This window comes from Pinus tabuliformis, chromosome 1_2 (genome assembly GCF_031772625.1).
Source record: "Pinus tabuliformis cultivar Carrire ecotype Pingquan chromosome 1_2, CPIR1, whole genome shotgun sequence".
Taxonomy (NCBI): Eukaryota; Viridiplantae; Streptophyta; class Pinopsida; order Pinales; family Pinaceae; genus Pinus; species Pinus tabuliformis.
In genome coordinates, this window is record NC_142298.1 from 554,769,052 (window position 1) to 554,791,882 (window position 22,831).

General features: G+C 39.7%; 1 protein-coding gene across 1 annotated transcript; it reads left to right on the forward strand.

Moving 5' to 3' along the window:
• The first annotated feature begins 6,414 nt into the window (after positions 1-6,414).
• LOC149206796 (uncharacterized) lies at positions 6,415-12,002 on the forward strand. Its single transcript, XM_089397804.1, has 4 exons — positions 6,415-6,873; positions 7,408-7,713; positions 7,848-10,025; positions 10,311-12,002. Exons 1-4 carry the CDS (start codon positions 6,415-6,417, stop codon positions 12,000-12,002), a joined length of 4,635 nt encoding a protein of 1,544 aa, XP_089253930.1.
• The last annotated feature ends 10,829 nt before the right edge of the window (positions 12,003-22,831 follow it).

The following is a 22,831-nucleotide window of genomic DNA, read 5'->3' on the forward strand; positions in this document are numbered from 1 at the left end:
ATTGCTCAATCCAAATGAACTCCTTTGCTTTATATAGGCAAGCTTCTCCCCAAAAACATGGAACAATACCACGAGCCGACACCATAGAAACACAAAACCGTCGGCTAGATACCACACAAGAAACCCCCACGTGCTTTTCTCTGCCTTGAAATGTGTGCACTGGGTGGACGCACCCCCTGAACGGCCGGTCGGCGTCCCTGGACGCGGTTTCTGCATGGTATACCTGCGGGGGCGCACTTTCTGAACCGATTGCCTGCGTCCTTCTTAATTTTCATCAAACTGAGAGCCTTACCACTAGAGTTGCCATCAAGTACAACATCTGTAACATACAGTCATACCAGAAAACATAATGCCAACAATCTCTTCTCCTAATGATTTTGTGATTTTCATAATCATATAAGTGATAACCAAAATCATTAACACCATATCCAATAAAGGTACATTTCTTTGATTTTGCCTCAAACTTTGTTCTATTTTCTTTATTAATGTGGACAAAGGCTTCACAACCAAAAGTCTTTAAAAATGAGTAGTTTACCTTTTTACTTGTCCATGCCTCCTCTAGAATACCTCCATCCAAGGAAATTGAAGGCCCTTTGTTTATTATATAAGCATTAGTATCTACAACATCTGCCCAAAATTGTAAAGGCAATCCTGCATGCAATCTCATGCACCTTGCACGCTCCATGATTGTCCTTCTGACACACCATTTTCTTGTGGTGTTCCTGGAATTATCTTCTCTCTGCGAATTCCATGCTTTGAACAATACTTATCAAACTCTTTGCTGCAATATTTACCTCACTTTCTGATTTGAAACACTTCAACCTTTTTCATGTCTCATTCTCAACCAAAGTTTCCATTTCTTGAAAGTATCAAATACATCAGATTTATTTTAAATACAATAAATCCAGGTTTTTCTGGTTGCATCTTCAATAAAAGTAACATAATAGTGAAATCGCCGAGAGATGATATCTGAGTAGGTCCCCATACATCTGTATACACTAGCTCTAATTTTTCGCTCTTCTTTTCTTTCCCAACTCTGAGGAATTTGACTCTCTTATGTTTGCCATAAACACAATTCTCACATAATTCCAAATCAACATGCTTCAAACCTGGCAACAAATTTCTTGGGTGAAGAATCTGCATCCCCTTCTCACTCATGTGCCTGATCCTATGATGCCACAATTTTGTATCTGCTCATGTAGAGGTTAAAGCATTAACAAAATTAGAAACACCATTGCATAAATACAATGCACCAACCTTTTCTCGTTTTGTTATTACCAGGGCTTCTTTAGTGACCTTTCAGGTTTTATCTCTAAAAGTAGTTACACAACCTTCACCTCCCAACTTCCCTACTGAAATTATATTTTTCGTCATATTTAGAACATGCCTTACCTCCTTCAATAGCCATTTGTTTCCATTCTACTTTTTTATGAAAACTTTACCCATTCCAATGATTTTACAGGGTTTATCATCACCCACACGAACCTCTCCAAAATCTCCTTGAACATAATCATGAAAATGTTTCCTATCAGGTGTGGCATGGAATGAGGCCCCTGAATCTACCACCCATGCATCAATAATATTTTCTAAAGAAAGAATCAAAGCATATTGCAACACATCACCTGTCACATTCGCTTCATGATTATTTTCTTATTGCACGTCTCCTTCTTTTCCCTTCCGAGATGTACAGTCTTTCTTCAGATGTCCTTTCTTCCCGCATTTTCAGCATACTATCCCTGATCTGCAGTGTTATCTGCCTTTCCTTGACTTACTGCAATATCCTGGACTCTTTCTTCTTTCCATATTTCTTCCCCTAGTCTTTGTAGTCAAAGCATTACTCGATTTCTAATCGGAGCTTTTCCATCGCATTTCCTTGCTAAGGATTGCACCGACAACATCATCAAACTTTAAAGTACTAGATTCAGATACAAAGTTACTAATGGCCATAACTAAACCATTCCAACTTTATTGCAATGAGCACAGAGATCCACCTTTTGACATCTTCATATTAAATAAATGATTCATAAGAAATACCTTATTTGAGGCTGAGGGTTTTTAATATAATTTGGCCAATGCCGACATTAAACCCTCTGTTGTCATTTCCTTTGAAATATTAAAGTTTTTTGACGCTGCTAGGCACAACCGTATTGTTCCAAGTTCCTTCCTGTCAAGAATATCCCATTCTGTGTCTGTCATACTCGTCGGTTTCTTTGTCTTTCTACTCAATGGTAGGTACAAATCTTTCTTATACAGATAGTATTCCATCTACATCTTCCACAACTGGTAGTTTTGGCCATTAATTTTTTCGACCCTAAACCTACCATCTTCCACCATTGCTCCCACTCAAACCGAGAACCCTTCTCTCATGTGAGTTTATCAGCCAAATAGACCTCAAACTCTGATACCAGTTGTTAGAAAAATTATATATTATAGAGCAATGGAACACATAAAATATTGCAGAAACACAAACATAGAAAATGCATAAAGCAAGGGATAGACACAGATATATGTGGTTCACCCAATTTGGGCTACATCCATGGAGAAACAACCAGGCCTTGCTTTTATATTATCCAACAGAATGAAGAGATACAACCTATAGCCAATCCACTATAATTTCCTCTTCGCTCTCACACAATCTCATCTCTCTCTCGCTCAGAAAACACATATATTTAGCCGCAATACAATTCCCTCATATATAGCGAGGGGTTTCCTTCTAGGGAAAAAAACCTTAAATTAAACATAACTTCTACCATTAGATCATCTGCTTAATGAATGGCCCAGATTGACTACGAAATTACAATATTTTCCAAGGAAATTTTACAACTGTTTTTAGCTTCAGGGGCAGCGCCACTGAACCCCTGCTAGAGGGGGCTCATAAAACTCATTGTAGCCCCCTCGACAGCATTTCCACCCCATTACAAACTGGGGTCCAATGCGGCGATACCTCTAAATAAAGAAGATAATCAGGCTCCACACCCAACATGTTTAACCCTTTGCCATTGATGTTAAAGGGGGAGAATGTGAGGATGCAGATTATTTTTCTAAGGATAATTCAGATGGTTGGATTAGCCAAGGTTTCCATCAATGAAAAAGGGGGAGATTGTTGGAATTGGTGTTTGTTGCAGTGTCGTAGGTGTGTTTTTTGTTGGCATTGATATTAACCTGGTAGCATGGGTTGCAGAAGAGTTAGTTAGCACTTGCCTGCTTGGTTGCAGGTGGCTTGTACATGGTTCTGTATTGCATTGGTTTTGGCATGTATACTATCATGGTGATGTGAGGCTAGAGAGGATGCCATGGTCCTAATGATCATGTTGTTATGTTCATGATTGTTGCATGGAGTTGGATGGTGGTATGTTGCACTGGTTTGGAGGCCTTTCCATAAGGATCAGTTGCGTAGAGGAGGAGTTGTAGTGGAGATTTTATGATCCTCTTGATCATGTTGACTAATCATGTTGTTGCATACAAGTGTTGGTGGCTTCCACAAGAGTTAGAGTTGAGGAGACTTACTCATTAGGTCTCCATATTCTAGATTAGTTCTCTCATGTTGATGATGTTATACATAGGGCTTGGAGAGGATATACAAGTGTCATAGGATGCTTCAGTTGGTTGTACATGTGTTGGATGATGTTTGACATGTTCTGGAGCTACGCAATGATGGCAGAGTTGTTGTGGAGTAGGTTGATGGCCCAAGTGTTAGTATATTTGTTGGTTGGCATCCAAGTCAACCTAGTTTGACTTGTGATGATGATGATGATGTGGAAGTTACTTTGTGAAGCGTTTCATAGGTTCCAGTGGCTTCTTGAGGTCTTTCTAGTGATGGTCAAGCTATGGAAGAATTTTGGACAAATTCTAGGTTGGTTTGACTAAGTTTCTTCCATCCCCTGCCACAGTTACAGGGATATAGGCTTGTGGGAGCAATTAAGAGGCTCAAGTCGCTAGGAGACAAGCCTATGCATACAAATGAAGGGCTCCAGTCAAGATAAACTAGTGTTGTGCATGCGACCGAGACTTAGAGCTATAATTTCTCTAGATTCCTCGTGTATCTCAACTAATTTTGGTATTGTCGTGATGTTCTTGATCAAAACTTTTCAGTATATGGTTGAAAAAGGTAACCTTCTAAAAGATGGTTAAAATTGAAAATTATATCATTAAGTGGAGAGAGTGGCTTGATCAAGTCAAGGAGATTGATCTAAGAAAATTTAGTTGTGTGAAAAGAATTGTTGAGTAGTCCATAACCTACAACATTTACTGAGTTAATTTTCACAGAAAAATGATAAATTTGAGTCTATTTGGTTGGTTGTTTTGAGAGTGTGTGAGAATGCCATTGTGAGGGCATTGTGAGTGAGTAAATATTTCATCAACTACTCACACAGTATTGCTGAGATATATCAGAGTTAGGTATGCAAAATTCAAAGAATGATTGGAGAAGAAAATTTAGATTTGATGTGTTGCAAAGTGGAGAGGAATTGGTAGCTTATGGTGTGTTAGAGAGTAGTGTATTGGTGTGAGAAAAATAGAAGAATTTCCCTCCTCCAGGTCAGAGTTTTTGGTTCATATTTTATATGCATAACTATGGTGTTGTTGGGTTGCTCATGTTGACTAGATTGAGAACCCAATATGAAAATGAATGAAATGTGATTCACATGGAGGAAGTGAAGGCATGAAAGCTTCAAAGTAGATATTGATTTGGTGGATTTAGTAATAGATATTGATTTGGCGGATTTAGTAGAAGGAACATATTTTTCCATCCAATAGGATTTGGATAGTCCAATGGGAATTGGACGAGGATCGTTGATCGTGGTGGACTTTAGCAGATGGTAGTCCATAGATCCATGAGAGAAATAGATTTCCTAACTGATAGATGCCAGCATACTGCGAAGGAAGAAAAGTATTCCAGTTTATGGTTGTAAGCTAATTCATGTAAAATCTTATTCAACGGATTAATAAAAGAATTGAGTAGTGTAACAATGATAGGGTGGTTTTATCCTTAAAGGGTTTCCACCATAAATAATTGTGTCTTCATGTGTGCTTATTTGTGGTGAGGCTTTCCATGAATATACTCTCAGTTTATTGCCACTTTAATGTTTTGATAAGATAATATTATGGATGTGTGTTGCAAATTGATAATCCGACAAAAATATTTAAAATTGATATAAAGGTCATCACTACTGATTCACCCCCCCAATAGTGATCTAGTTTCCAACAAATTGTGTCAATTACACTATGTCAAATTGGAATTTAAGTAAAACGCATATGATTTAAAGTAACAAATTTTATAAGTCTTTTTTTATTAAAGTTCAGACAAATGAGTACTGTCCATATTGATAACAATTACTAGTTAATGGTTATCATTGAAATTATAGTAGTTAAATTTCATTTCAAAACTTAAATGTTAATTCTTTATTTATATGAATTATTTCCTTTTACACATTATATATATCCTTGTTTCCTATAAAAACAATTTGTAAATGTTAATTTTCTTTTGAAATTGTTAAGTGTTTTAAGGTATTTCTTTATAATTTGTCTATTTTTTTGCATTTGTTACTAACACCAAATTAATGGCTCATAAATTAATGGCAGGGACATAAAGGAAGATGTACACATAGGAAGTGAAGATACTTTAATGCTAAGCCAAGATATCTTAATGCTTAGCAACGATATTTTAATGTTGATGCATAAAATACTAGAACTTCATCTAATGCTTAGGTGTCTCGAAGACGAACCAGATACCATAAGAACATTGTCAGAAGAGTTATTGTAAATCATGAACAAATAAATCATTTTTTGACTTTGGTAGCATAATCAAGACAATCATTAATACTAGAAACAATGGTTAATTAATAGAGAATATGTATAACTATTTTTGTTATTTTCTTAATAGATTTTGAAATTCATTATATATTAAAGGCTATGTATTGTAATATTGTCGACAAAGTTAATGCAAAGAAACATATCAGACTATTTTGGATTACATATCTATGTATAAATGTATGTTTTATAAGTTATATTAGTTTAGAAAATTGTTTGAGCTTTGTATGACAAGTTTTTTTTTTCCCCGGGGAAAAATCGTAATTTTCTATTATATATGTAAAATTACATGTTGTAGATGCCTCTGGCATATGCTATACGTGTGACCGTAGTCATCAAATATTATAAGTCTGTACATATTACCCAAGTAGGGTGGACCTTTAGAGATTAGTAAGTGTTTACAAAAAGTATTACAAAATTTCAGGAAAAAAAATAAAAATAAAAAAATAAATAATAAGGTAAAAAACAAGTAAGCTTGTATTTGTGCACTAGTGATAGTATATGAAAAAGAGAGCACTGATAACTGGTGACCTAAAGGAAAACTACTGCTACGCGCGCGAGCCTGGACTGCCATCGCTGCCGACTGCTGCCTGAAGATCCCGCGCCATGGACCCTCCGGATCCGCCTGGTGGGGATCCGGAGCTGCAACGAGCTTTTTCATCACTGGTTAAATCTCTCCCTCCACAGAGACCTAGACCTGCAGCATCTAAGTTTGTAAAGAAACTGGATGTTTTACAAGAAGTTCTTCTACCTCCGACCATCCCTCGCATGGCAGCCCTCTCCCTTGCTGAGAAAGGGTTAATCGGGCAATTTACAGGACTATGGCCTTCTCCAAAAACAGTGCAACGATGGGTCGAGCGAAACTGGTCGGACAAGATTCAAGGCAAAATATCAATAAGATTTTGTGGCAGAGGATATTTTACCTTCCACTTTGAAACCAAGGAGGATAAAGACCTTATTTTCAGAAATGGGCCCTATTTTATGGATTCTAGGGGCCTCTATCTTAACAAATGGACCCCGGATTTCGATCCTGAGCTAGACATTCCGAATGCAGTTCCTGTCTGGGTCAGATTGCCCCATCTTCCTCTTCATTGCTGGGGGGATGATTCGGTTAAAGCAATAGGAAACGCGGTTGGAAAATATATAGATCGCAGCGAACCCAAAGACAACATGCAGGCTTGTGCGCGGATCTGTGTTGAGGTCGATTTGGGCCGTGGACTGCCGGAAGCAATCAAACTGAAAGTGGATGACTGGTGCCATATTCAGCAGCTGGACTACGAACAGATTCCCTTCAAATGCAAGGTATGTCACGAATATGGACATTTTGCAAATAGATGCCCTAAAATAGTTAATGTAGAATCTGAAGAGCAAGAAGGACAATGGGAAACTGTTAAAAGAAAAAAATCATCCCTTCCTCCCAAATCTATGGATTCTGATGTCCCTGGCCCATCCCATCAACCCCCTCCCCTTCATCATCCTCCCCCCTCCCATCCCTCCTCTTCCTCCCAACAATCCCCCATTCTGCACCCTTCATCTCCCCTCCGGACCTCCGACCCTTCCATTCCTCCATCTTCTAATCCCTTTGCTTCCCTATCTGAGGAAGGTCCTGAGCCTGAAATCCCCTTCTCTGAACCCCCCCTTCACTCCTCCCCGCCCCAATTCTCTCAGCCCTCCCCTGATACCCCTTCCGCTCGGGTTACTAGAAGCTCCTCAAAGGAGCATGGAGCTCCCAGTGATATCCCCAAAAAGCATGGGCCGGGCAGGAAATCGGCCAAGCAGCATAGAGAAGAAAGCACCCAGAAAGATATCGCCATGGGCTCCCAGACTCCTATAGAATCCTTTATTCTTGGGCTCTCGGACAAAGAAAATAATAACAAAGGCAAAGAGAGGCGGGCACCTCTCCATGTAAGCAGTAAATCATGATGAAAATTCTTTCCTGGAACAGCAGGGGATTAGGGCACCCCTCCAAGACAGTAGCCCTCAAGGACCTAATCCAAAGTGAAAATCCTGAAATAATTCTTATTCAAGAAACAAAGCAGGACCAATCTGAAACTAATAAATTCATTAGCCAGCAAAAGCGTTACAGTGGGTGTGCAAGTGAAGCAAGAGGAGCCTCAGGTGGCATTTTAACAATGTGGGACTGCAACAAATGGAATTGCCACTCCTCCAGAATACACCAGCATTGGATCTGTGTTAATCTAGAGAACAAGACAGATGGAACAACAGTAAAGATTTACAATATATACGCCCCGAATCATTATAGAGAGAAAGAAGAGTGTTGGAACACTTTGGAAACAGATATAGAAGAAGAGCAGGACAACAATCTCATTCTTGCAGGGGATCTAAACTTGGTATTGCATTCCAATGAAAAAAGAGGGGGAAATTTCAACCCCGACCCTTTCAGGAATCGACTTGAAAACATAATGCAGGAGCAAGATCTGGTCGATATCAGACCCAAGAACCGAAGGTACACCTGGAGCAATAGACGAATAGGAGTTGGCAATATTATGGAACGTCTTGATAGATTTCTCATAAGTATTGCTTATTTATCTACTTTCACCACTGGCCAGTCGAACATCCTCAATGTCTCCGCCTCTGATCATTATCCAATCACGCTTACTCTGCAAAGTCACTGCCAGCTAGGACCTATTCCCTTCAAATATTGCCCCATTTGGAACCGAATCTCAGCAGCAAAGGAAGTGGTTTGGCAGGCTTGGTCCCAACATGTGGAAGGCTCCCCAACTTTCATATGGGAAACAAAATTAAGGAGAACAAGACAGGCTCTAAAAGAATGGGCAAAGAGCAACTATCAAGAGCCCGAGTTGAGCAAGAAAAAAATCAAACAAGATTTAGAGGATGTGCAGCAACACATAGAAGCCATTGGGCTGTCCCAACAAGCCAAAGAGAGGGAAACAAAATTATACTCTCAGCTGCGGCAAGTTACAAAGGATGAAGAAATAAAATGGAGGCTGAAGTCAAGACAGCTCTGGCTGCAGGAGGGAGATAAAAATACCTCCTATTTTCATAAGCAGGCAACAGTACGAAAGGTCCGAAACACTGTGAATACAATAAAAGATAATGAGGGGAACAGCTATTACACTCAGGAAGCGATAAAAGAAGCAGCCACAAATCACTTCAAAAATCTTTTGACTGAGGACAAAAGTGAAGAGGATTACTCAAGTTTTTTACAGCACATGAACAAGGAAGTCACCCATGAAATGAACAACAGTCTCAAGAAGGAAGTCGAAGAGGAAGAAGTTCAAAATGCAGTTTGGAGTCTACACCCAGACAAGGCCCCTGGACCTGATGGGTTTCCAATCAGTTTTTATAGAGAGTATTGGCAAATGATCAAGAAAGACCTCTTAAAGATGATACGCTGGGTTCTAAAGAAAGGCAAAATGGGGGGATTCACCAACTCAACCCATCTTGCTTTAATTCCAAAAGAGAACAGACCTTCCTCCTTTTCAAGATTTCGGCCTATTTCTTTATGCAACTCATCTTACAAAATCATCACTAAAATCCTGTCATCCAGGCTCAAACCTCATCTCTCATCTCTGATCTCCGAAAACCAAGGGGGATTCCTCCCGAATAGGCACATCTCTGACTCTATCCTGCTTGTTCAAGAGGCCATTCACTCCAGTCTTAGTAGAAAGGAGAAAGGATTTGTCCTCAAGCTGGACCTTGCCAATGCCTTTGACAGGGTTCGACATTCCTTTCTGTTCGCTGTCCTCCATAGAATGGGCTTTGACCCCTCCTTTATTTCAATGATCAAAGCTTGTATTTCGGATCCTTGGATATCCCCTCTGATTAACGGAAGACCGTGTGCTGCTTTCAAATCCTCTCGAGGCCTTAGGCAAGGCTGTCCTCTGTCTCCCTACTTGTTTATCCTCATGGCTGAGTCCCTTAGCCAAACCCTGGATTTTAATCGAAGAATAGGCCTCATCACTGGTATCAAATTTGAGCATGGCACAAAAAATATTAATCACTCCCAATTTGCAGATGATACCCTCCTGATAGGAGGAGCGTCCACCACCATTGCAAGGCGCTTCAAGAAGATCTTAGAACAATTTATGGAATACTCAGGAGGGAAAGTTAACCAGTTAAAAAGTTGTATCTATGGTTGGAACACTCCCAGCCATACCATCCATAGCATTGCTAGCATTCTAGGAGTCTCCTACAAGCTCAATTGGAACCACTTCACTTACCTTGGAATGCCAGTAAGTTTGAGACCACTGAAATCTGACACCTGGAATGAAATCCTCGACAAAATAAAGAGAAAAATTCAACAATGGGGCACCATGTGGCTGAACCCAGCAGGAAGACTTGTTCTTCTGAAATCAGGCTTGGCCTCTCTGCCCATTTACCGTCTCTCTTTATGTCAAGCTCCTGCAACCTTTCATCAGAAAATGGAAAAAAATCTCAGGCATTTCCTCTGGCAAGGAGGCAAAACGGAAAAAAGAAAGTTCAACCTTGTCAGTTGGAAGAATGTCATCCAATCTCAGGAAAAAAGCGGGCTAGGAATAAGATCACCAAAAATTCTGAATTTAGCTCTTGGAGCTAAAATAATTTGGAGAATGATCACTGGTCCCACAGCTTGGTGGAAGAAGGTCTTAGAGGCTAAATATTTGAACAGTGCGAGGCAGCAACTTTTGGATACCAACATTCCCAACAGAGATAGCACAAAAATATGGCAACTCTGCAAGAAAGCCATACCCTTCATGACTCAAAATATTTCAAAGGTTCCTGGAGGAGGGAACAGTGTCAACTTCTCCACAGATAGAATTCTCGGACAGCACCCAATCGGATCACAATCGGAGGCAATCCCTGCAATAAACTGGCTCAGCAGTAAAGAAATAGTATACCTGTCCCAAATATCACAATGGGAAAATTCTACACAAGCATGGATAGGTTGGGAATTTCCGGAATACCCCAGAGAGCTTGAGACCAGCTTTATTGCTCTCAAGAACCTCCTTCACAGCAAAGCCCCGACGCAAAAAGGCAAGCAAGATGGCTACCGTTGGGATCCAACTGGAACTCAGTACACGACCAAGGCTGGGTACCATTGCTTATGCGATAACATCTTCCCACAGGATGTTTGGAGTCAATGGAAGCTGGTATGGAGAGCAGAAGCACCCCCCAAAATCAAATTCTTTATTTGGCTCCTTTTAAAAGGGAAGGTTCTAACAGCAGAAAATTTAATGAAAAGAGGTATAATGGGACCCTCTCGATGTCCAAATTGCTGCAGATCAGAAGAGACACTTCAACATCTGTTCATAGATTGCCCTGTAGCTGAGGAATGCTGGAGGACGATGGCATCTCTCGGGAATGCTCCATGGGAGCCTAAGGCATCTATTGCAGACACTCTTTTTAGCTGGAAGAAAAACTGTCCTTGGAAAGGAAAACAGAGTAAATTAACTCAAAGGATTTGGAACACCATGGCAATAACCCTCCTATGGCGAATCTGGTTAGCACGTAATGGTAAGATCTTTCAAGGGAAAAATTGCAATATCAGAGTTATGTGCCATAAAGCTAGGATCTTAGCGGTAGAAACAATCACAGCCCATACCAAAGGCAAGATAGAGGTCACCAATTGCAGCGTTGAAGAGAGAAGTCTGATTAGCCATGTGCAAGAAAACATAATCAGTGCTCAGGAGATAAGCCAAAGGAGGGTGCAAACGAAAGAGACAAACAGGACATGGAAGCTGAGATTAAAGGAGGAGGAGTTCGCAACTTGGCTGAGAAACTGCAACAGGTTCTTACTGTTCTTTGATGGCGCATCTAAATCTAATCCTGGCCAAGCAGGGGCAGGGGGCCTAATCTGCAATGCGAATGGCGAAAAAATTCTTCATTTCGAATGGGGATTGGGAGAATTATCCAATAACAGGGCAGAAGGACTGGCTTTGTATCAAGGGCTCCTCCAGCTGATCAAGATCGGGATAAGAACAGCAGTAGTCTTCGGGGATTCAGCAATCATCATCAGGCTCATGGTGCAACGGCAAAGCACACCGAACATCCTCCTGCAACAGATCAACTACAGGAACCAAATCCTCCACGACTCCATGCAAGAAGTCCGTTACTACCATATCCTCCGTGGACTGAATAAGGAGGCTGACATGTTTGCCAACAAGGCATGTGAGCGCTCCAAGGGCAACATGTACTGCAATAATACCTCCTCTTTCCAACCGCTCCCATGAATCACACGCATTCAGTCAAAGCTCATTGTACCGCAGCTGATAGCATCTATGACTACCGGCAAACAATCAGTGCAAGGGACAGAACAGGTATGGTTGATAGGAATTTGATCAGAATTTGGATTGGGAGATCTGCCCAGAGCGTGGGAATCAGGCGAACTGCAGGAGGAAATCGTCCCGCCAGACAGATCCCTTGTGCCTATCAGGATTTGCTTTGGGCTGTGTGGACCAATTTTGGAAATCGCATACGGGTTTGTTCCCGCCTCAACAGCATGTATGCGTTATTTATATCTATTTTGAGCCTCAGGATCCTTCATTCCGGAGAAGCCTATTGTGACAGTGATCATAGCTTCAGAGCCGCTTCAGTTTATCCCCCTTCTGTCAGAGGTGCCGACCATAAGACTTCTGAGTATTCAGCGGGAGCCACTAGTGACAAGGAGCAAGTCCAGCGCCCCCGCATCAGAGAGGCGATCATAGCAAATAGGCATACCTCAGTGCCAATGGAGCGTCCAGAACAGTGCTTTCACTGCCGTGACCTGCAGGCAGAATTTGAGGAAGTGCGCGCGCAACAGAGGACCCTGGAAGATCACGTCCGCAGTATGGAAGCTAGGCATGCAGACCAAGTTCGGAATCTGGAAGCAAAACTCGATGAACAATGCAGAATTTTACATGAAAAATATCGAGCTGAGATGAATCTCTTCCTACATAGAGTTCACTCTTTGCACGAGCAGTTCAACAATCTGAGCAACAGATGTGCTCATGCCGAAGAATCAATCACCGTCCTCAGGTATATGATGGATAAAAAGTTCAAAGAAGCGTCATCCTCCTCCAGTGCAAAACCGAACGAGCCAGACCCAAACCCGGAAGACTCTACAGCACGGAAGATTAGTCACATAGAAATTGATTAGCCATGTGTTGCAGTTGTAAATTTTGGTGTTTTCAGTTTGTAAGAATCTATAGTAGTAAAAGATGCCTCATAGGTAGGAACACTAGAATCAGGATCAAGGAAAGGAACTTTTTTGTAATTCCTTGGATCCACAATGCTCAAGAAGCACTATATGTACGGCAAGCTGCCTCTCTCTTCTTTTTTCAGATTAATACATAGCAACCGAACTTGTCAAAAAAAAAAAAAAAATAGATAAATAATAATAATAATAATAAAATAAATAAAAAAATAAAAAATAAAATAAAATAAAAATAAAAATAAAAAAATAAAATAAAATAAAAATAAATAAATAAATAAAAATAAAAAAATAAAATAAAAAAATAAAAAAAAATAAAAAATAATAATAATAATAATAATAATAAATAAATAAAAATAAAAATAAAAATTAAATTTATATATATAAATAATAAATAATAAATAATAAATAATAAATAATAATAATAATAATAATTCAAATCTTCTGTGAATTTTTTGTTTGCTGGTGCATAAAAAATCTATGATAAATTAGGGCCTATCGGCACTTTGTTGCATCTATTCTATATAAGGCGTGTGATAGTATTGGTAGGACTCTCTCTGCCTTTGTTCATGTATTAGTCATTCACCCCTAGGTTGATGCGCTGCCTCTTTTGAAAGCCGATCAACAATTTTGTTGCGCTCCCTGTAAATATGAGTACATGAAATCTGATCAAATTGTGATTTTAAAAACAATGCATCATCCAAAATTTTCCTGAGTGAATGAACATGGCATGCAGATGTGCAATTGAACTAATTTTTGACAATCTTAGAGTCCCTGAATATTTGTAAGTGTCTACAGTCTTGGTTTAGTGAAAAATATATTAGATGACGAAGCGAGATGAGCTCATCATAATTGTTTATGCCCGCACCCAGGCCCATACGAATGTGGAAGAAATGTGAATTGGATAGGTGGAGTAGGAGTCCCCCCACACCCCGATTCTTGAGCTGAACCATCAAAGTAGGCCCAGGCATGAGCATGATCAATTACTTCAGGGGTGATAGTTCGAGTTGAGGTAGGTAGGTCCTCGTCTAGGATTTCATTATAACTATTGCAAATTCTTGAGGTAATCAGAGGCCACCCGATTTGCTTGTTTTTGAAAATAATATTTTCCCTACATAACCAGATATTCCAACACATGATCAAAGGGAGGTTATGAATTTTCATGGTGAGGGCTGCATTCCACCAAATGTTCCACGATTCCTTAATGCAATTCCCTTCTATTGACGGCCCCGAAATCGGGTCAACAACAAGGGGGATACCCACCCGGTTGGGAACTTGGTTGGCGGCTCCGTGCCTGTTTGGAGTAGCGGGTCCGACTGGGGATAATGGGACCAGTTTCCCAATATGAGGGGTGTGTGTGTGTGTAGAGTTTGATGGTATTGATTTAGGGGTATTTTAAGTTAATTTAATTCTAACTTCTAAACTAACTCTATGCTATTGTAATCTAATGAAAAACAATACATCTAATCTACGCTAACCCGGGGTAAAATCCTTTCATTATGCGATCTAAAAAGATTTCAAACAATAGCTGGTAATAAAGATCATTCAGCTATCATAAGAATATAAATCAATTAAGATGAACCATTCTGCATAAGAAGTTAGGCAAAACAATTGTGAACAACATATCGCATAATTATTTATTCATATGTCAAGCACAAATAAATGACTCCACCGTACAGAAGTGCCAAATGGTAATACACACATTCATACATTAACATATAAAGAACTCAGCTGCATATCACTTTAGGAATACAAGCAGAAATTAGTCAAGAGATAAAAGTACCATTTATGACTGATTTCACTAATAAACTTCAAGCAATAACAATTTATTTCTACTTGTTCTAATATTTGCTAAGAGTACAGAAGTGCAACATCAGTAACAGACATTAAAATGCAAACATAAATAAATCTCGATCCATCCATTCATCGAAAACCCCCTCCGAGGGTGCAAAAGTGCATGTTTTGAGGACAAGTTTTTAAACAGATTTCCAGACCCTTCTCCAAATGCCATGAGAAGGGTTAAATACTACTAACTAATTAATCTTAATTACACAAATTTAGGGAACGGCTTCAAATGACCGCCCTTTTACTAAAAGCAAATTTATTTCTAAAAATCAAATCTAATTTCTAACCATTTCTGTATCTGCTCCTTAGTGCTGTAAGCAATGCGCTGTTTGCCGTGAAAGAGTCGGCTGGTTGTCCTTTCCTTTTGTTCGAGCTTGAAAATTAGAAATGACAAGAGCTGGCACCTCTTTCTGACAGACTAGAAGATATTTTCGAAAACCTTTCTCTAGTTGGGTGTATTCGCTGTGCGTATACTTAGTACAACCCAGGTTCCTTTCGAACTGATTTTGCTGTTGCTATTTCGGTTTCCGGTCGTGCGAATGACTCAATGAGTTAGGAGTCGCGTTGTATGGACAATCCCCTGTATCGAGAATTGCTTCCGTTCTTTGTTCCAGGCTTTTCTGGAGCATCCTCCTTCTATTGCGTTTCTCTTTTTGCTTTACCCAATCTGAGCTTCAAGATCTTTTGCAAACACGCTGCTTTTGTGCGCCTTTGACTCTGAGTCTTAGATAGTCTATTTTCATCAGCGCCTGTTGGGTGATACTCTGGAATCTGCGGTCCTGCTGCATGCGGCATCCATTTGCGGAGGCATCTTCTCTCTGTTACCCCATTGACACTTTCCTCTTTTCCTTAGATGTTTCCTGCATATAGATTTATATCAGTTACATGTCTTGTAGTTTACGCAAAGAAGAAGAGAAATGACGAAAATATTGACATGAAAGCATTAAGTTCTAATGAATGCGTAATTCTGACACTCATCATGATTTGACTCTTCGAAAAATGCAACACAATCATTCTTGGATACTGAAGCATGCGATCATTAATTTCCCTTAAGGTGCGCACTCAATTTTGGGTTGACCGTTTATGTCGGAGAATTCTTGTAATGAGTCCTTTCTGCGATTGGAATCACAGTATCGAGGACTGCGACGTCATTAAGTGTTATCGCAAATTGCCAATATCGCAAATCGTAGTTTTGAATGATCGCAGATCGCAAGGTTTTCGCTTTATCACTTCGTGCTGCTTATGCGACATTGCGACGTGCGACGTCGCATATCGGCCGTCGGCGATTCCTTAGGTTTTCCCTTTTTGAGCATTTTTAATGCACGCGATGCGATGGGTTCTCGCGTCGCTCTTTTTCAGTGTATTTATGCGCTTTGGGAAAACGCTTCTCTCTACCTTTGCGACGCGATATAGCTCTTAGGGAGTTAATACAAATGATTTTTTTTTAAACAAAATATTTTTTGGATTTTTGGTTAAGGGTCCCCCTTTGCTTGATGTTATTACTAATATCAAACAAAGAGGGGGGTTGTTGATGACCACAACAATGGCGATTCACTGTGAAGAACCAGTTATCTCTACTTTTCTATTGACCGTTCACTTCCGAAACAGAAAAATTTTAATATGTCTAAATTTTGTTATGGACAGATAGAGTAGATTACCCCTCACCTTGTCAACGATATTTTTTCTCAACCTTCTTATATCCCAATTGCTTGCTTCCTCAGGCTTTTTCTTACATTCGCACCAGACATTACTTGGTCTTGATTAAAGATAAAATAAGGTCTTCTCTGCGTACTGGCTTAAAAGTATGCTCATTTGTCGTAGGTAGAGCCTCTGCTGCCCGCAAGTGTCCATAGCCTCGACAGGGTTACCATGTTATCCAGCAATGATCCTTTTTCCTGCTTGAGGTTATTCGCAACATTCCAGAGAAAAAAAAATCCTTTTTGACACACTTTTCCTTTTTTAATTCTCTAAAGAACAATGTCTTGGTTTGGTGGCCAAATTATGACACAGTCATTCACTTGATTTACACTTTTGCTGAACAAGCCGGCTCGTGATGAGACCTCTTGTCTTTTGATTGCAACAATCTTAAGTCATTGCCCTGTTTTGATAGACAGTATTGGCAAAGTCAGCAAGTTATAATATCTGTGATCATGATAAGCCGGCTCATGATGAGACCTCTTATTCTTTGAGATATAGTGTTTTGCTTGGATTGTTTCTCTGAATGCTGCAATTTCCTTTTAGCAGGGAGGAAGTCATTGTTTTTCCTTAAGAAAGCTCTGGACGACAATAATAGAGTTTTTGAAAACAACAGTTTTGCAGAGAATACTTATTTTATTATTGATGATACCTTTCATTGTGCTGATACAAAACAATTCTTTACCAAAGGTTGCTTTCGTCAAAGTTTTTTAGAGGTTGAAACTAGCATCGTAATCAAGGTGAAGTTAACTCTATTTGTCAATAATAAAATTCAGATTTTCGAAAATTTTGCTATTTGTACAAGCGAAATCAAAATCTGATAGAGAATTGGCGTGCTCTTTCATGAATCCTTTTTAAATGATCATTTACAACGGGTTTTATTCACAAAAAGAGAAAAACAAAACAAAATAAAAACTAAAAATTAAATCTATCCTACAAAAATTAGAAGAATTTTCTTCTATGGAAAATACATTTTGAGAATTTGTCCATTCACAGGCAGAGAATCTCTCTTGCCTGTTAAATCCTGCAACACAAAAGTCGATGGGCCTATGACCTCTACAATCTGAAAAGGACCAAGCCACAACTTCTGGAATTTCATATGTTTGCCCTTTTCTTCATGAGCCTTATCCCATTTTAAAACTAAATCACCCATCTGAAAGTTTTTTCTGGTCATGATGCTTGAGTCAAAAGAAGATTTTATTAGCGCTTGGTGATGAGGATGGGTTTTCCTAGCTTGTTCTCTTTGCTCTTCTAGTTTTATTATTTCCAGTTGTCTTAATCGTAAAGAGGAAGTAGATACTTCATCGATATATTGGACTAAAGACAAAGAGGGAATGACTAGGTGAGTCGGAAGAACCACTTCTCTCCCATAAACTAAATTAAAGGGAGAAGTGCCGATAGAAACTTTCTTTGTAATTCTATCTGCCCATAAGGTGTTTACCAGTGCTTTGTGCCAATTCTTTTGGTTTTGGTCGACTGTCTATTTAATAATCCTGATTAGGTTCTTGTTTGTTGATTCGGACAACCTGTTACCTTGCGGATAGTAGTTGGAAGAATACTTCAGTTTGAACCCTCTTTTGAGCGCAAACTCAGTCATTGCATTTCCAGAAAAATATGATGCATTATCAAACATTAAGGCCATTGGTAATCCAAACCTAGTGATGATAAACTGATCTATGAATTCAATAATGTTTTCAGAATTAGCTGTCTTGAGAGGAACTGCTTCTACCCATTTGGTAAAACAGTCAGTTGCTGTGAGGATATACCTATGCTGTTTAGAAGAGTGAGGAACGATCTCACCTATTATGTCCAGGCCCCATTGACTGAACGATTGCTCAATGTTAACCGACTGCAGTGGCATGGATGACTTCTTTTGTTTCCCTGCAGCAGTCTGGCAGACTTGGCATTTCCTTACGTAATTGTATGAGTCTTTGAACAGCGTGGGCCAGTAATATCTTGCATGCAAGATTTTATGTGCGGTGGCTTCTCCAGCATAGTGTCCACCTGCTGGTCCATTGTGAAGTTCCTGCAAAACCTTTTCGGCTTCAGTTTTCTCAAGACATCTAAGAAGCACATAATAGTAATTTCTTTTAAACAGAACATCATTTATGAGCTAGTATTATTTAGCTTTCAACCTCAGGGCTCTCTTCTTGGTGTGATCCAGGTGAAATGGAGCATACTCATTCTTAAGAAAATAAATGGTGTCAGCATATAATGATTCTGCATCGTTTAGGCTTACCTCATACGTGTGTACCTCTTCAGACGAGTTCTCAGGAATTTGCGATGCTCCAGCTAACATCTTGCAGAAGCCTTGACCTCTCACGATGTGTGCTGGCTTGATCTCAAGATCGTATTCTTGTAAGGCGGTGATACAATTCACTCTCTTTTCTCCCACGTCCTTCTGTATCAGGAGGTTTCTTACCGCTGGGAACGGTACTATGACTTTTGTATGGGCTTTTAGCAAGAAAGGTCTGAAATATTTGATCGCTTTGAAAACGACATATGCCTGTTTCTCTACGTCTGAGTAATTAAGTTCAGTACCTTGTAAGTTCGAGCTAAAGAATGCGATTGGAGCTTCTGCCTTTTCTTGATTCGCTTGAGTTAAAATCACAGCATAGGATTTCTCTGAGGCAAATGTGTATAAGATAAAAGGTTCTGAAAAATTTGGGGTTGCTAGAGATGGAGCGTTGATGATAGCTTGTTTGATTAAGTTGAATGCTTCGCGCTCATTTAGACCCCATTTGAAATTTGAATTCTTTTATCATATTTTGTAAGGGAGAAATAATACGTGAAAAATCCAAGACAAATCTTTTGACAAAATTGATCTGTCCAAGGAAGGATTGCATGGCTTTCTTGTTATGAGGCATGGATATCTCGGAAATTTCCTTGATTCTGTCGGGTTCTATGTGAATACCAGATTTCGACACTATGAATCCGAGCAATTTCCCTTCGCTTAATGCAAAGAAATGTTTCTTTCGGTTGAGCGAAATCCCATACCTCAAACACCTTTGAAAGATTTGCTTCAAATCTTTGAGATGGTTGCTTCGTTTTTTGGAGTAAACTGTTATATCATCCAGGTAAATCACTACTGATTTATTGACTAACCCTTTAAACGCGATGTCCATGGCTCTCTGAAAGGTAGCTCCGACATTGATCAGACCAAATGGCATCTTCCGATATGCATAAATGCCCCATTTGGTTCGGAACGTAGTCTTTAACTGATCATCGGGATGCACCAGTACTTGATTGTATCCTGAAAATCCATCCCGGAAAGACATTAATTCTGAGCCTGCTACTGCCTGTAATATTTGTTCCATAGGTGGGAGGGGAAAGTTATCTTTCTGACAGGCTTTGTTGAGATTTTGGAAATCGATACAGATTCTAATGTCTCCGTTTTTCTTCCTAACGGGTACCATATTGGACACCCATTTGGAATGCCTGACGAGGAAAATTATTCTGGCTATCAACAACTTATTAAGCTCAGTTTTTATCTGATTTTCTAAGTTAGGGTGTATTTTTCTGAGCTTCTGCTGGACAGGTTTTTCATTTTCAATCGTAGGGATAGTGTGTTGAATGATAGAAGTGTTGTAAGTCTTCAGCTCATCGTAATTCCAGGCAAAAACGTTTTTGTACTGTCTCAGAAGATGGATGTACGCTGATTTCTCTTCAGGGGCTAGGCCGTGGCCTAGGTTAACGTTTTGTGGCTTCTCGTCGGTTCCTAGGTTCACCGATTCATAGTTCAGAGTTGAACTGTAGAGTTTGGCATTAGCTGACCTTTTGAACCGACTTTTCAAATCATATAGGTCTTCTAACTTGACCACCGATTTGGGTATAGCATTGTCAGTGCTACTTTGTTGTATTTGGTGATCATGATGGCCTTCGTCGATTATCTGATTTGAGTAGGATCCTTCAAAGGTGAGGAAACTTACGATGTCTGGATCGTCGTTGAATACTCTCCAGTTGGTGATGTTGTTAGGGATGGACGGTCTAAAGATTAATTCTATTGAAAACCTATCAGGACTAAAATCTTCGGAAGGAATCAGTCTAGAGGGTACGTTAGCTAATAGGTCTGCGCTCGCGTTTTGAATTCTTGGAATTGACGAGATGTTGAATGCTATGAAATGTGCAGTGAGATCTTGAACTAACGATTGATAATGCTTTAAATGACTTGACAGGCAGTGTATGGTGTTACGTACCTGTTTTACGACGATCTCAGAATCTCCAAAGACTTGAATATACTTAACATTCAATCCGATTGCTTTGTATAGGCCTTGAGCCAAGGCTTCGTACTCCGTTGTGTTGTTTGTGCAATCGAACTCAAGTCTGCATGTGAGCATAATCTTGTTCCCGTCTGGGCTGATTAGAATGCATCCTGCTCCTGCTCCCTCATTGGATTTAGACCCGTCAAAATATAATTTCCAAAATAAAGATGTATTTACAGAATTATCTAAAAAACTAAAACATTTTGAGTCATCAGTTTGGGAGAAATTTTCAACTTGGGATAAAACTGAATTCTCTAAGTAAGGTGAAATTTGAGCATTGAAATTGCCGAGAAAAGAATCTACTGCGTAATTGCCTACAATACTGCTATTGTATGTTATGGATTCATTTTCTCCTTCTAGTTCTGTCACTATGTATTTTTGGTGCAACTCTCGTTCAACCTTTATCTGATTTGGTTTACCATTGTATGGTAACCACATGTGCGACCAGTTGGTTGAGAAATATCCGTGGAGTTTCTCCGACCAATCCCTGCTAAGAATCAAACCATAGAACTCAGGGATATCAGCTACTAGAATGTCGATAAGCTGACACACCTTTGGGTTAGACGACAATCTTATGGTCACCTGATTAAGTTCACCAATCACTTCGACTTGGGATCGATCAAGTTGAACTATACGTACTGCGGATTTTTGAGGTTGCACATTCAATTTGGCGCATATTGACCTGGGTAAAATATTCGTTGAAGCACCAGAATCGACCAAGCAATTGTGCACGTTTTTATTGAAGATTTCATATGTGAGAAGAAAAGGAGGAGTATGAGATCTTGATCTTCCTCCAATCAAGGCGATGTCATTTGGATCAATCTTATTGATCGCGTTGGTTGGAGGCCTTCCCATATTGTGGGAAGCTACAACTGTAGGTAAAGATGTAGTAGGCACAGCATGTAATTCTTTCATCATTATTTTCTGCTGATGTTTCAATTTACTCAATTCATAAAGAGTGATGTTAGCCCTAGTCTTCTTCATGTCGTCAATGATGTTATACTCCATTTCATCCGACACTATCAGTGTTCTTGATGGAGGTGCTTGATCAGATTGGACTGGGCTAAACTGGGTCGCTTTAGCAGTTGTCTTTTTTGTTGTGACCTTATCTTTTGTTGCAGGGCTTGCACCCTTTTGTTTTGGGGTAGTTTGGGGAGGATCAAGTTGATTTCTGCTTCTCGTGGTAACAGGAAATGCTTCTTGATCCTCTTCTTATGGGAGGATGAAATCCCACATTCCTTGTAGTTCCACCACCTCTTCATCGTCGGTCTGCCCTTCAGTGGTATTCTCTTCTTCTTCTTCTTCAGATTCAACGTTTGAGACAGCATTGGGTGGCTTCGTCTCCATGGGAGGGTTTCTTTTAAAAGTCCTGAAAGGCTTTCTTGAAGACGTTTCTGCTACTTGTTTTTTAATATCAATCATCTCATTGGATATGGCTTTCAATACTTTTTGTAATCCTTCCATATCGAAAGGATCTTTCGTTTGCTTCTTCTTGGTGTCTTCTTTGAAAGAGATATTCTTAGATTTGCGTTCTTCAATTGCAGATCTCTTTTCAAGGGCTACTACGCGTTTTTCAACTGCCAACGCCTCTGTCAAGTTGTCAACTAAGGTGGTCTTGTTTGCCCTATCTACGAAGATAGCCAAGTTTGGAGGTAAAGCCGTGATGTACCATTCACATCTTACTTCCTCGTTGGGTTGTTAAGCAGCGGGGATTTTGTTGAGGATCTTATTGAACCGTAAGTTAAAATCTTTAATGGGTTCTCTAGCCTCAGCCTTAAGATTAGATAGGTCATTGATCAATGTCGCCATGGATCTGTCATCACCAAACTTGGTGAGGAACTGACTTTGAAAAATGTCCCAGCTTGTGATGGATCCGGAAGCTAACGAAAAGTACCACGACCCGGCTGTTCCTTGCATTGTATAAGGGAAAAGCTGGACAACAGCGTCTTCGTTAGTAACTCCGTTGAGATTAACAGAAAGCATGAAATTATTGATATGTTCTTCGGCTAGCATGCCTGCTTCTGGATTGAATTTAGGCAGCCACTTCTCAGGATGGGCCGGTATAGGG

What these genes read in the sequence shown, in the direction of transcription:
- LOC149206796 (XM_089397804.1), top strand. Translation starts at nt 6,415, where the DNA reads ATGGACCCTCCGGATCCGCCTGGTGGGGATCCGGAGCTGCAACGAGCT. An exon ending in CGAATGCAGTTCCTGTCTGG is followed by an intron (nt 6,874 to 7,407) that starts GTCAGATTGCCC and finishes TCCCTATCTGAG; the next exon opens with GAAGGTCCTGAGCCTGAAAT. An exon ending in TCACTTACCTTGGAATGCCA is followed by an intron (nt 10,026 to 10,310) that starts GTAAGTTTGAGA and finishes ATCCAATCTCAG; the next exon opens with GAAAAAAGCGGGCTAGGAAT.